The sequence below is a fragment of the Notolepis coatsorum genome (genome assembly GCF_963971535.1).
Source record: "Notolepis coatsorum genome assembly, chromosome: 10".
Lineage (NCBI taxonomy): Eukaryota > Metazoa > Chordata > Actinopteri > Aulopiformes > Paralepididae > Notolepis > Notolepis coatsorum.
In genome coordinates, this window is record NC_140174.1 from 54,988,324 (window position 1) to 55,003,111 (window position 14,788).

A 14,788-nucleotide genomic window follows, 5' to 3' on the forward strand; every position below is an offset into this window, starting at 1 on the left:
CGCCACTCGGGACAATAAAACGGACCGGTCGCGAAGTCACTCCAGAAACTTGCAGAAACGATGCTTGCACTTCAACGTGATCGGGTCCCGATATGCATAACTACACAAAGGACAAGCCGCAGGGGTGTCCAAAGATGCCCCCATTTTGTCTACGTCTGTTCAGTGTTTATTATTATTATTTTTTGGTTCCTTTCCGCCGCTCCAAATCACGTGACCCAAATCAGCCAATGGAAGCGAGCGTCCTCAGCCTGCGGGTCCCCTCAGCCATTGGGTGCAACAACGGTCACGTGACCCAAATCAGCCAATGGAAGCGAGCGTCCTCAGCCTGCGGATCCTCAGCCTGTGACTGTCCTCAGCCTGCGGGGATCTGGGGTTCTACAGGTGGAAGCATCTCTGCGCGTGGGGGCGGGGGGGCGCGGCCAATCAGAGAAAAGCCGAACACAAGTTGGTTGCCTTTAATATTCACGCAACCAGGACGCGTACATACCTCACCGGCTTCCCACCCGCTAACACTGCCAATTGTGTTAGTAGGGACGACTGACCAAGCCGGAGGTACCGCTGACAGCTGGATTCAATCCCAGAGTTTCTGCGGTGGTAGGCAAGTGCTTAGTCCACTGCGCTACCCAGCCGCCCTAGAAATAAAGAATATTTGAAGTCTAGAGCCCTCCTTCAATCATTAATCAAGTTAAATAGACTGAAGAGGGGGAATGAAAATCATTATTTTGTGTCATATTTCATTATTCGGTCTATGCTTGATGATGTAAGAGTCACAAGCATGCCTCTGTTTTTAGAGGTTCCGAACTGAAAGGTTGACTGAACTAGTAAGGTTCTCCTGGTCCTGGACAACTGAGTATTCAGATGAAGAACCATATACAGTCTCCTTTTAAGTTTTCAGAGAAACAAATAATTTCTTGACTTTGACTTTACAAATACATTGGACGGTCCAAAAGAAATTCAAAATGGAGTAATATGGTTCTTCAGCGCAAGGGTTCAGATCTTCGTGGGATCCAACTGGACTGCAGTCTACGTAGTTTCATGGATGGAAAATTAAACATCAAAAGGCTTTGGTTATATCTTCCTTGAAATATTCTAAATATGTCCAGGCTACTGGGCCTAGGCTGTATATTTGAACAGTAACATATGACAAGGAACTGTATATCATGGTTATTGGCATTTTAATCATTTTACTTTGGTCCTCCGTCAAGAAGAAATATAGTTCCCTGCTACTGAGCAATGAACATCCTCGCTTGGATCCTTTCAATAGGTTTAGTTTTTAGTTTCGTTTATTTATTTAGCACATTATTTAAAAAAAGAAAAACAGTGCTAGGAGGGAACGAAGCCCAAAGGGCTTGTACAAAGTTCCACTCCCATCCCATTGTCCATAAACATAATATGAACGAAATACGTAAACATGGTCTAGAAAATAAACTCAAAACAAGATCAGAGACATAAGGCAGACACTATAGCGAAAACATGGAAGATTGACACGAGTCAATAACAATTTTTTTTTTTTTTTTTAAATGTAAGTACAAGAAGGCAAAGGAGGAGAATAACATATGAACAGTATATAATGAAGCTAAAGAACACGCAGCCATACAGTAGATGTAACACTGATGCACAGGAGTAACTTAATGTGTTGATGATTTATGGTGATGAAATTTAATTAGTTTTAATTGTTTTTTAAATATAGATAAGGAGGTTGTTGACCTCAATGATGAACTTAGAGTGTTCCAGAGTTTAGGACCTCTAAAGCTAATGTTGAATTGATGGCTAGATATCCGACAGAAAGGTACATGGAGTTTATTACTATGGTTTGTTGGATATGAGTGAATTTCTGATAAAAAAAAGATGAAGAAACTAGGGCTGGGCGATATGGAAAAAAATCATATCGCGATAACGATATGATAATGTTATCATATTTCTCGATATCGATAATTATCGAATTGTTATAAGTATTAATTTTTTTTTTTTTTTTTTTTTTTTTTTTTAAACAACAGATGTATGTTTATTTTGCAGCAATTCTTTGTCATTGCCGCCATCTTTAGTGTTACATCCCCTCACACTCCAGTTCTCAGGCTGCAGCTGGTTTAAAAGCTAAAGTAAACCGGCTTCTCTGCTGGCTGTGTGTGGCTCCAGGGGAGTTGAACAGTTCTGGCTCTGCTAGTTTATTTTCGATCTTTTGGCGCTTTTTTGGTGGACAAACCACCGCACATGTGCACCGTGACTCGTGACTGGAGTCTAGTTCTGCTAGCACACATAGCCTACTGTGTACAGACGGTTTCAAACTGTATTTTAAATTAGAAAGCAAACAAAATAAATGGACAAGAGAAAAATAAATCTCAATTTGGTCAGTATTGTCATTTGGACAAGCAAAGCCATTACTTTAAGTTGCAGGCAAGAAAGACAAGTCTGTCCACTGTCTCTGGTTTTAAAACTGCCCTGTTGTAGGTCACAAAAAAAAAAAAAATATATATATATATCGCGATATTTATCGTTATCGTTATATCACCCAGCCCTAGAAGAAACTATGGAAGGTATCAGGAAGATCTTGCCTATTGTTAATGAACTTGTATATGAATGAGCATATCTATCCAGCATTATGATTGACAGATCACCCTGGCTTGTAGAAATGTAGCTGACATTTCTAAAAACCTGTTCAAGATGGAAGGTTCAAGTTCCTAGGGCTGGGCGATATGGCCTAAATATGATATCACAATATTTTCTGACCTTTCGGCGATACACGATACACATCACGATGTTTTTCTTTTTTTCCCCAAACAATTCATTATGAGGCTTACCAAGACAGTATTTGAGTTTGCAAGCTAACATTAAAGACAAAATAAAATACCCATGCATTTAGCATTTTTATATTATATATTAGATTTAGATTATTGGATTATTAGATTATATTGCATATATTTAGCAATGAGATATTATATGATTTAGATATGAAATATGATGAATTGAAAATGGGGGACCCTGATGTAAACAAGACGAAAGTCTTTCTCTGGTCTGCATCCCCTTAACAATTGTATGTATCGAGCTGTACTGTACCCATTCTGCAATATGTTAATAAAGTTTTCAATCAATCAATAGCATTTTAGCATTTTTATGAAACTACTGTATATTTGTATGTCTCTAAATGTTTTGATGAATTGAAAATGGAGGACCCTTATGTAAACAAGCCGAAAGTCTTTTTCTGTTCTTCATCCTCCAGTCCACTGTTGTTGTATTGAGCTGTACTGTATTGTACCCATTCTGCAATCTGTTAATAAAGTTTTCATTCATTCAATCATTCAGCCGGCAACAGAATAATTTTGATTGACAGTCGAGTCTGCCAATTACGTCACACCGCTTGCACCCGCCCTGTTGTTCTTAGCACCAATCGGCAAGCGTGTATTCGTTTTTTACTTCCAGAATGTCCTCCATTGATTTTGACGAGAGCTCAACAACAACAACAACGTTAGCTCCCTGCGGCCGACGAGTAATTACCAGCGCTCCGCAGATGACTAAACGAGGCATAATGATTTTACTGCAACGAATGTTATAATAAAAGCCTTTCCATACATCTGTCTGATTGAAAACTAACATTAACAGACCGCAGAATGGGCACAACTCAGCACAGGCTGAGATATGAACGAGTAATGCTTGCTATCTATCTAGGTCGTCCTCGGACGTTGCTATGTTCGGGTAAATAGGCTGATGTTATTGAACGTGTAACTATATAACGGTAATGCCACAAAACAAATGCCTTTGTTAATCATAAGTAGTAACTTTGATGCAGTAATGTGTGTGTGGGGGCGGCGTTGTTCAAAAGATTGAACGTGTGGACCAGATTGACGCGACACAATCCTCTTGGGCAAAACATCACGATATCCACGATACGTTAAAAAAGTGTATCGTTAATATAATATCGTCATATCGCCGAGCCCTCTACATTGCGATTATAAGCAGATATATGATGCCTCCCCTCCAATCACAATGCGTGGTCGGAATTAAAGGCTGGAAGATGGACTTTAAACACAGCCTCTGGCTGACACGAGTGGCAGCAACTCTCAATGCACAGTCCTGGTCTACAGCCCCTCTAGATACACATTACCTCAGTACTACCCAAGTACTGTCATACCAAACATTTATGATAAACCATCATATCAAAAGATTATTGAAAATATCAATGGGACTTGAATTGGTACACGGATATAATATTATGAAGAAATATGCATTTGTATACATTTTAAATAGGATGGCAAGACATTATCTACTTAAGAGCTGGTTAGGCCTAACTCACCCATCATGTGCCATTAACCTGCTGCTACTGTACCTACATTGTGCTCCATCCATATAACGTGTTTTCAACAAGGGGTTCAGTAATACTACTAATAGGACTGTATAATGATACTTAGTTATGTTATAGTATCCTGGGGCCAAAGCTTCATTTACACACAGATGTGAAAATGCCATCAGAAGTGTCTCCAGTCCCAGCGTAGGCCAAGGAGTGAAATCCATCCAAAATATACCTACTTTCACAGATTTGGCTAATTGTTCTATTCATGTTGGGACTTTTCTATCCATGTGAGGATTTTCCTATTCATGTTGGGACTTTTCTATCCATGTGAGGACTTTTCTATCCATGTTGTGATTTTTAAATCTTTTTTCATTTTTTTTCTGTTTCTGATTTTCTCTGATTTTCTCCCCGTCCCAATTAGTCGTTGTGCCAATTCCCCCCCCTCCCCTACCTTGCTGCTGTATGCATGTTCTCCTACGAGTCGGTACAAGGGTGTCCCGAGTCGATCGCACGCTTCCTCCGAGACGTGCGCCGACAGCCAGTGACGTCTTTTCACTTGGCAGCGAGGACTCTCATTGGTGAAGTGTAACGCGTGGGAGGGCACGCTATCTCCACCAAGTCCTGCCCCGCTTAGCAAGCGCCGAGACCTGACCTGTAGGCGTCGCTGTCCACAACGCCAGATTCCCACCCTCCAGCTTCCACACCCCCTAATACTGCCAATTGTATTAGTGTGAACGGCCAGCCAAGCTGGTGGCAACGCCGAGAGCTGGGCTCGAACCCAGCATCTCCTGCGTTGGTGACGAGCGCAATCTCCGCTACGCCACCTGACCGCCCTTCATGTTGTGATTTTTATATCCATGTGAGGACTTTTCTAGCCATGCTAGGAGTTTTATATCCATGTTGGGACTTTTCTATTCATGTTGGGACTTTTATATCCATGTGAGGACTATTCTATCCATGCTAGGAGTTTTCAACCCATGCAGAGACTTTTCTATCCACGTTGAGACTTTTCTATCCAGGTTGAGACTTTTCTATCCACGTTGAGACTTTTCTATCCAGGTTGAGACTTTTCTATCCACGTTGAGACTTTTCTATCCAGGTTGAGACTTTTCTATCCAGGTTGGGACTTTTCTATCCACGGTGGGACTTTTCCATCCATGCAGATACTTTTCTATCCATGTGGGGACTTTTCTATCCATGTGGGACTTTTTTGTCCATCTGGGGACTTTTCAATCCATGTGGGGACTTTTCCATCCACATGGGGACTTTTCTGTCCATGTTGGGACTTTTCTATCCACGGTAGGACTTTTCTATCCATGTGGGGACTTTTCTGTCCATGTGGGGACTTTTCTGTCCATGTTGGGACTTTTCTATCCATGGTAGGACTTTTCTATCCATGTGGGGACTTTTCTATCCACTATGGGACTGTTCTATCCATGTGGGGATATTTCTGTCCATGTTGGTACTTTTCTATCCACGGTAGGACTTTTCTATCCATGTGGGGACTTTTCTGTCCATGTTGGGACTTTTCCATCCATGTGGGGACTTTTCTGTCCATGTTGGTACTTTTCTATCCACTATGGGACTTTTCTATCCATGGTAGGACTTTTCTATCCATGTGGGGACTTTTCTATCCACTATGGGACTTTTCTATCCATGTGGGGACATTTCTGTCCATGTTGGTACTTTTCTATCCACTATGGGACTTTTCTGTCCATGTTGGGACTTTTCTGTCCATGTTGGGACTTTTCTATCCACGGTGGGACTTTTCTATCCATGTGGGGACTTTTCTATCCATGGTGGGATTTTTCTCCCCATGCAGGGACTTGTTGTGTAGATCACAGTCACACATGTGTGGGGAACAGACAAACACGCCTCTACTCACTGCTCAAACTGAGGCTCCTTCTCGCTCACGACAGCACAGTTGGTCAGCGACAGCTCGTCTGTTGGGCATTTCGCCGCTTGCATACTCTGGAAGCAAAACAGGAAACCAGAAGATGAGTTTACTGGGGTAAGATTCTAGTCCACAGTATTCACACACAGACATTCACTGGTAGGCTGTCTGCTCCTATGTGCCATAACAAACACAGTAGCCTTTTTTATATATATATGTGTATAACTAATCAGGAATGTAATTACACACATTTCTGTGTGAACTTGCTGCTGATATACATCTTTTTCAATAGGCTAGACATTTGGTTAATTTAGAATGCCATATTTGCTGACAGCCATAGTTGTTTTCAGAGTGTAACTCCACAGAGCGAGAGAGAGAGAGAGAGAGAGAGAGAGAGATAGTAAAAACAATATACTGTATATGTTGAAGTATTTAAAGGTTGAAAGAAAATAGACCCATTTGAATGAGATAGCAGTCACAGTGTGTGTGTGTGTGTGTGCATGTGTTTTCGTGTTCAACGTTAACATATTGTGCATCCTTATACATTGTACTTGAATAACTTAAAACTTATTTGGAACTTACCCTTGTGTTTGCTATTTTATTGAAATTATGTTTTTAAGTTGCAGGAAATGACAGCGAATGACTTTATTTTATTGCAATTGTTTTGCCTCCGGGACGGGGGTCACAGCCCCCCTCCGAGCCCCCCCCCCCCTAGTTGTGACTCAGCACCATCTTGTTAGAGTGGATTATAATATCAACTAATCCATTAATTACCCTGTACTCTACTTCTAATCATACCAACTAAACTGCCCTGAGAATGTCAGACTCTGCAAAACTTATGACAATATCATTCGCTTATAACATATGACTATAAAAAGAACATTTAGTTTAGCCTTAATTCTACATAAGAAATGGAAATATTGGGGAGTTAGCGTTGTTTTGCAAGCTTGATGCCTTTAAAATGAAATACATTCATTTATTTCCTTCATTCAGGTTTTGTTCCAAAATATTGTCATAATGTGGAATCGTGACACGATTATAGACGGTTTCACTGGACTTCTGTTGCTAAAGACCCAGTTTGGACCCAAGTGAATTTCAGTCAGTTACTGCATTAGCAAACATTGTAACAGGAAATAAACCTGGGTCCATTTAGAATGTTTATGTTATCAAGTAGGCTATATGGTTCTATGGGGTATTCACATAGGCTTTTAGGTAGTAGCTAAATTTATCAGTATCCCTATAGGCATGCTGCATTATGGCTTCAATGAGTTAAGAATATCAACCAAGGGGAGAGTGTAGTGTACGTGTACTAGTACCTCCCATCTATATAATAATAATAATAATAATAATAATAATAATAATAATAATAATAATAATAATAATAATAATAATAATAATAATAATAATAATAATAATAATAATAATAATAATAATAATAATATTGATATAACCTAGACATAGCCTTGTTGGTGGTTTCATTGGGGTGATACTTAATCTAACCTACAGTACAAGTAGGCTATAGGTCTATTCTGTAATATAACTCAGGGTAAATCTTTGGATTACATTTACATTTACCGTAGTCATATAACTGGATTAGGCTTAGCCTAGGCTTAGGCTATATCACATTGCTTTTTGGCATTGCCATTAGCAAATTTGTCATAAGCTAATTCATGGGAAAAACCCATTTGAAACTCTACACGGAAACAAAGAGTTAAAACTCAGCAAAATAAGTCAGATGTGCGAATGCCTACAGGTGACCTAACTGATTGGCCTAAATAATTAGGCCAACACAAACAGCCAGAACAGGTTTAATTTGCCTTGGCATAGACAAGGCTATGGGCTACTGGAGCTCTGGTGTAAGGCTTTCACAAGTACATCAGCTTGTACTGTATTTTGATGACGGTAGTGGAACACGCTGTCTGAGACACCCCTCCAGAACCTCCTGTAGGCCGACTCCTATAAGTGACTGTTAAATCGGGTTGAAATCTGGTGACATGAATGACTATGATATCATAGTCATGAATCATTAAAAGGTTCAAAGTTATTAAGAATATACATATTGTGGCAGATATCACCCCCCCCCCCCCCCCCCCCCCTCTCATGGATATGTGAAGGATGGGAGATATTATTGCCACGAAAGGAGTAGAGACAATTAGCCTAGGTAGCTGATTAGTACTGATAGAACACACCTGCACATCATTAGTTCACCCACATCTCACGTGCACACACCCAGACACACACACTACAAAGCTACTAGGTTAGTCAGAAGAAAGTTGAGTGGAGGTGAGGTTGGAGTTGTGACATTGAGAAAGAGATTGGTTTATTCAGAGTTATGTAAGGTGAGAGGTAGTATAAAGAGGAGAGGAGAAAGCGAGAAGGTGTTCATTGTGTACTGGACCCTAGACTGGCTGAGAAACCCCCTTGTGTACTGACCCTGGACCGAACGACTAACCCGAGTATTGAACAATCCCTTTTTGTGTACGAGAGCCTGTTTTGTGTTTTTGACCATTTGACTGTATTACGACTATTCTCTTGCCTATCGAACTGAATTCTGCCCTTATTCAATAAATATTCTTATTAGGGGTGTAAAGGTACACGTATCCGTACCGAACCATTTCAGTGTGTACCGTACCGTACCGAACGGCTGTGTAACGAACGAATACAACAGTATGTTAACCACTAACGACCGCCCACCGGGGGCTGTTTTTTTTCACAATCTAATATAAATGATTATTACATTTTTTTACAAGTCGATTATTAATTTCAATATAGAATATTCGTTGACAGCCCTACAAGTACAATTAGTTACTGCACACTACATCACTCCTGAGTGGAACATGGAAAGCCAAACTTTCCCCCACTGTACCGAAAACCCGTACCGAACCTTGACTTCAAAACCGAGGTACGTACTAGGGGTGGGAATCACCAGTTTCATCACGATACGATATAGATTCTTTGGACAACGATACAATATTTTCCGATATCACAAAGTCTGCCACGATACGATTCGATTCAGGTGCCTGTGATCGATATGAGACGATATTATATGCCCATTTAACACAATCAGTAACATTTAAATCAACAAAAAAAAGGCAATGGAAATATCATTTGAAATTTTTATTTTTGAGCTCTTCCAGAAATCACCAGGGGATTTTCAAAATAAGAGTATCGCAATATGAATAGATATTTTTACGTTGCATCGATCCTATTTGATAATTGATAATAGATCGATATATCGATCTGGATCGATGTATCGTCCCACCCCTAGTACGTACCGTACCGTGGTTTTTGTGTACCGTTATTACACCCCTAATTCTTATTGATTGATATTGCTCGTGTGGACATTCTAATTTGTTTGTATTTGAACCGTGGCGAGTCTGAAACCCACCAGGCTTGTCACAATATTAAGAACATTAAAAATGACATGATGGTGCACCTAGAAGGGGATTTGTGCATCTCAGGCCAGAAACATGTAAACAATCAAAGAGCCACCAGAGCCTCTCTAAGCAATACGCCTGGTAAGGATTAACAACACAGGATGAACGATGACTCATGACTTACTGACTCACGATGACCATGTGACATTTTGCTCATAAAACCGCTTTTTCCGGTGTAATAAGGGGTTTGTACACTGCGATCCAACCATAGTCGACATTCAGGAAGAACCTTTCTGGATGAAACTGGTTAAAGGGGAACGCCACTCAAATGAAAGGGCAAAGCCAGTATTTTGGCTACACGCGAGACAGGAAGACACCTTCATAGAAGCACATGTAGGCCCAACTCTCATTTAATTAGTGTAGGTGTCTCTCTGATTTAGTCAGTTAGCCTACCCCTTGAGACTGCCATTGTCAACCCAATCAGTGAGCATAACAAGAAAAGCCCTGGCTAATTAATTCCAAAGAAAAAAGGCCACAGAAAATGTGTTAAATCTTATAACCTAATCAAATCACAGTAAAGCAAGTGAGAATAGTTCTCTGTCCACTGGACAGTGTCCAGGCATCAAAGCTTAGTCTATTTCAGAGTCCCAATTGCCCCAATAACCTCTCCCTGAGCTAACAATATAATAGAATATAATAGAAATATTTTTATTATCCCGTGGGAAATTTGACACTGCAAATCGCTCAACATTTAAACATTTAGACAGCACAGGTCACGAATTAGAATAACACAAATCAAATCAAGTTGCCTAGGATAAGAGTAGAGTAAAATAGAATAAAAATGAAATAAAATATACAGTAAATAAATACAGTAAAAATATACTGAGCATGGGGGAGGGGGGGGGGTACAGGTAGTAAAAAACAACAGCAGTGTAAACAAATTGGTCAATATAATGAACTATCTAACTACCGTACTTTTCGGACTATAAGCCGCACCTTTTTTCCCCATTTTTCGACCCTGCGGCTTATATAACGGTGCGGCTTATATGCGACTCGACGTGACCAAACCCGAAAATGTAAAAATCTAATTATTGCTTTTTTGACTGCATTGAAATGTTATTTATCTGTTCCCTTATTTGCTAAACTTAATACAACTTGTAAATGAGTTAATTCTTGTTATTTGTCCGACAGTATTGTGTCCCAATGCTAATTACATATGGTAATTAAACATTAAAACACCTGCGGCTTATAGTCCAGTGCGGCTTATATATGTACACATCATTCAATTTAGCTGCTGCGGCTTATAGTCAGGTGCGGCTTATAGTGCGAAAAGTACGGTAACTGAAATATATATATATATATTCACAGTATTCACAGTGTCACATAAGGTGCAGTATGCATCAGGTAGTGTATTGTCCTCCTTGGGTTCCTATTAGTCCTAGGTCAATGTCTGGCAGCCGTCGCTGCCCCCTGTTGTGGAGCCTGAAGGCCGCTAGTCGCGGCCTCCTGCCACTATTGAGCTGCCGCTCTGTGCTCAGTGATGCAGTGAGGCACAGTGATGCATTGTATAGTCTGATGGCTGTTGGAATGAAGGACTTCCTGTGCCGTTCAGTGCTGCATTTGGGTAGAGTGAGCCTAGCACTGAACATGTTCCTCCTGTCCGCCAAGTCTGTGTATAGTGGGTGGGTGGGGTTTTCCCTGATGGCCTGGAGCTTAGCAAGGCTCCTCCTCTCCGCCACCCTCGCTAGAGATATATATATATACTCGTTATCACCATACATAACGATTATATTGAAACACGTTGAACCTAAATTTCTTAGCATTTAGCAACCCGTGTTACCAAGTAAACAAATCACGGAACGGTAGCTAGTTAGCACGCACCATCCAGGTACTACTATAATGTTAGCTCCCAGTCCCAGAACGGTAGCTAGTTAGCACGCACCATCCAGGTAGGGCTGGGCGATATATCAAGTATACTCAATGTATCGCGGCTTGTTCTACGTGAGATGTAGTAAATTACTATATTGTGAACATCGAGTATATGTTGTCACGTCGCGGCTGATGAGACTTGCTTTAGTGCAGAGCGTTCCTCTCATTTCACTATAGACAGACCAGCGCGGACCTTAAATTACATGCAATTGTAATTTCATTACACAGACCAGCGCGGACCTTCAATGACATGCAATGGGCTAACGTTAGCTGCTAAGTTAAACCATAAATAGGCTAAGCTAACTAGCGTTAGCTCTTAGCTGCTAACCCTGGAAGCGGTCAAAACGGACTCCACGACACTAGTTCCATTTGTGAGAAAAGGCGGTGGGTTATATTGACGACGCTTGACAACAGAGGTTTAAAGATAACTTCATATTTATTGGTTATTCGTTTCTTGCATCCAGTTTCAATCTCCGTGTGTTCAACTTCCTGTGTTTACATTCGAGTGTGACATCATCGCCTACGGCAGCTTATACGCTCAAAACGCAAACGCGCGCTCTCTCTCTCTCTCTCTCTCTCGCTCTCTTCAATGATTTAAAGTGGCCAAACGTTACAGTATAAATACTAACTGGATAGTTGATATAAACATTTCATTTCATTATCTGAAATATTCTAAAATCATTAAGTCTGCTATAAGCCATTATCCCTTTGTAAGGCTTTGTGTGTGATTATTATTTTCTCACAGTAGTGTGTATGTGTTTGGCTAAAGTGGATAGAAAACCACAGTACTGTGCAAAAGTCTTAGGCACACAATAGTTTTTATATAAATTGTCTTAGATGTAAATAATTTTTTTTATTAGTGTGTCAGTAGACTACTCTTAGTACATTTTCATTTAATTATTTTTTAAAGCATCTTCATGGTTTAATAATGGAAACATATTTTGCAGGGACTTATTATAATCATCATATTGGCATGACTGTATGCATCAAAGGGTTAAATCAAGCATTTTTAAGTGCTTTAGAGGAAATGTCAAAATATCGTGATATATATCGTGATATGGCCAAAAAATATCGCGATATCATTTAGAGGCCATATCGCCCAGCCCTACATCCAGGTACTACTATAACGTTAGCTCCCAGTCCCAGAACGGTAGCTAGTTAGCACGCACCATCCAGGTACTACTATAACGTTAGCTCCCAGTCCCAGAACGGTAGCTAGTTAGCACGCACCATCCAGGTACTACTATAACGTTAGCTCCCAGTCACAGAACGGTAGCTAGTTAGCACGCACCATCCAGGTACTACTAACGTTAGCTCCCAGTCCCAGAACGGTAGCCACGTAACCCTGCACCATCCAGGTACTACTAACGATAGCTCCCAGTCCCAGAACATTAGCCACGTAACCCCGCACCATCCAGGTACTACTAACGATAGCTCCCAGTCCCAGAACGGTAGCTAGTTAGCACGCACCACCCAGGTACTACTATAACGTTAGCTCCCAGTCCCAGAACGGTAACTAGTTAGCACGCACCATCCAGGTACTACTAACGATAGCTCCCAGTCCCAGAACGGTAGCCACGTAACCCTGCACCATCCAGGTACTACTACTAACGTTAGCTCCCAGTCCCAGAACGGTAGCCACGTAACCCTCTGCTGGCACGTGCTGTGCTCAACTCCGTGTCAGTGTAATGGGTTCTGCTGAACCGTTTAAGATCTGGGGTCGGTCGCTTTAAAGCATCATTAAAGAAGTGGGGCCTGGCAGACAGCGCTGCATGCCAGTATGGAGACCCTGAGCAGACTGTTGACCACATACTGACCATCTGCCCCTACAAACCACCCTCGGAAGCCAGCCTCTTTGATGGGGGACCAGAGTTAAGAGCATGGCTACAAGATATGGAGTTGGACCTCTGACGTTACACGAAAGAAGCAGTCTGTGACGTCACGGTATTGAGAATCATACCGGCGGGATCTCGAAATACCCTGGTATACCGTAATACCGCCCAAGCATTTGACAGTAAGGCCTAAAAGAAAAAATGGTTTGTTTCCGGTTGCCGACAGACCCTGCCGATTTAGGTTAAAAAAGTTAAGAGTAAAAAAATAATAATAATACAAAATAAAAAAATTCTCTTGCATCCATGTTGTTGTAAACATCTATAGTCGCCATGGGAAAGAATAAAATAAAAAATAAAATAAAATAAATTCCCATGGCCTTAACTGACAACCAACAGGAAACAAACAAAAAAAAATGTTATGCCCAACTGTTGCCCGAAAGGGCAAGTGGGTTTCTGTGGGTTTTGTGTGTGTGTGTGGGTGGGGGGGGGGGGGGGGTTCTTTCTTTCTCTTTTGAATGTTTAGAGAATGGGAAGCAACCTTTTTTTGTTTGCTTAACACAACATAATATATCTCTCTATACACACTAATTAGAGCAGAGAACATTAATGAATTGCTTGCCAGTAGCCTATTTGGATATTATGGTCATTGTGTTTGCATAATATAATGTTGTTATTCACCCATATATGTTAAATAAAATTATCTGTCAATTGTGTCATGGCCCGTGGGTGTGACACTTACCAATGGAAGGCTCGACATTAGCTTGGTAACGTGAGCTACAGTAGGCTATTCAAATAGCAAGTAGCAAGCTTGTTTTGTCTAATTACTCAGCAAAACATAGTTTACTTTACATTAGGATCAACTAGCTCTATTGACAAGCTTTGTACGTATCTATTATAGCAAACTGCCACAGATTCTGAGGGTTAAGTCAAGTTATTATAATTATAACTAATTATAAGTTCTCATTGTGTTTTCGAAGGGATCAACAGAAAGCTCAAAGAGTCTCGACAAAGACCGGTGGGGAGAAAACCCAAGCTGCTGCTGAAATACAGTATAAAATTACCATTTTCTCACCGAAGTCTCCTTTCAAATCCTCCGGTTGACGAACACTCGGTGCTGCCACCACTGGTCACCAATAAGATCAGCACCTTGACCTGACAGGTTAAAAGTGATAGTAATGTGTTTTAATGGCGACCAGTGGTGGCAGCACTGAGCGTTCGCCAAGCTTTCCCAGAAAACTACAAAAGAAGGCGGCATTAGGGCGGCTGGGTAGCGCAGCGGACTAAGCACCTGCCTACCACCGCAGAGACACTGGGATCAAATCCAGCTGTCAGCGGTACCTCTGGCTTGGTTGGTCGTCCATACTAACATGATTGGCAGTGTTAGCGGGTGGGAAGCCGGTGGGGTATGTATCCTGGTCGTTGTAAACAGCGGCTCCTGCAGGTCGGTCGGGGCGCCTGCTCAGCAAGGAAG

At 41.1% G+C, this 14,788-nt stretch overlaps 1 protein-coding gene across 1 annotated transcript in view; it reads right to left on the reverse strand.

Moving 5' to 3' along the window:
• The window catches only part of LOC311235078 (vesicle-fusing ATPase-like), a 147,740-nt gene that overhangs the window by 94,634 nt on the left and 38,318 nt on the right, over positions 1-14,788 (reverse strand). The window contains exon 2 of the mRNA XM_084322423.1: positions 6,171-6,256. Coding sequence (XP_084178549.1) covers positions 6,171-6,256 — 86 coding nt within the window. The remainder of the gene's footprint in view (positions 1-6,170; positions 6,257-14,788) is intronic.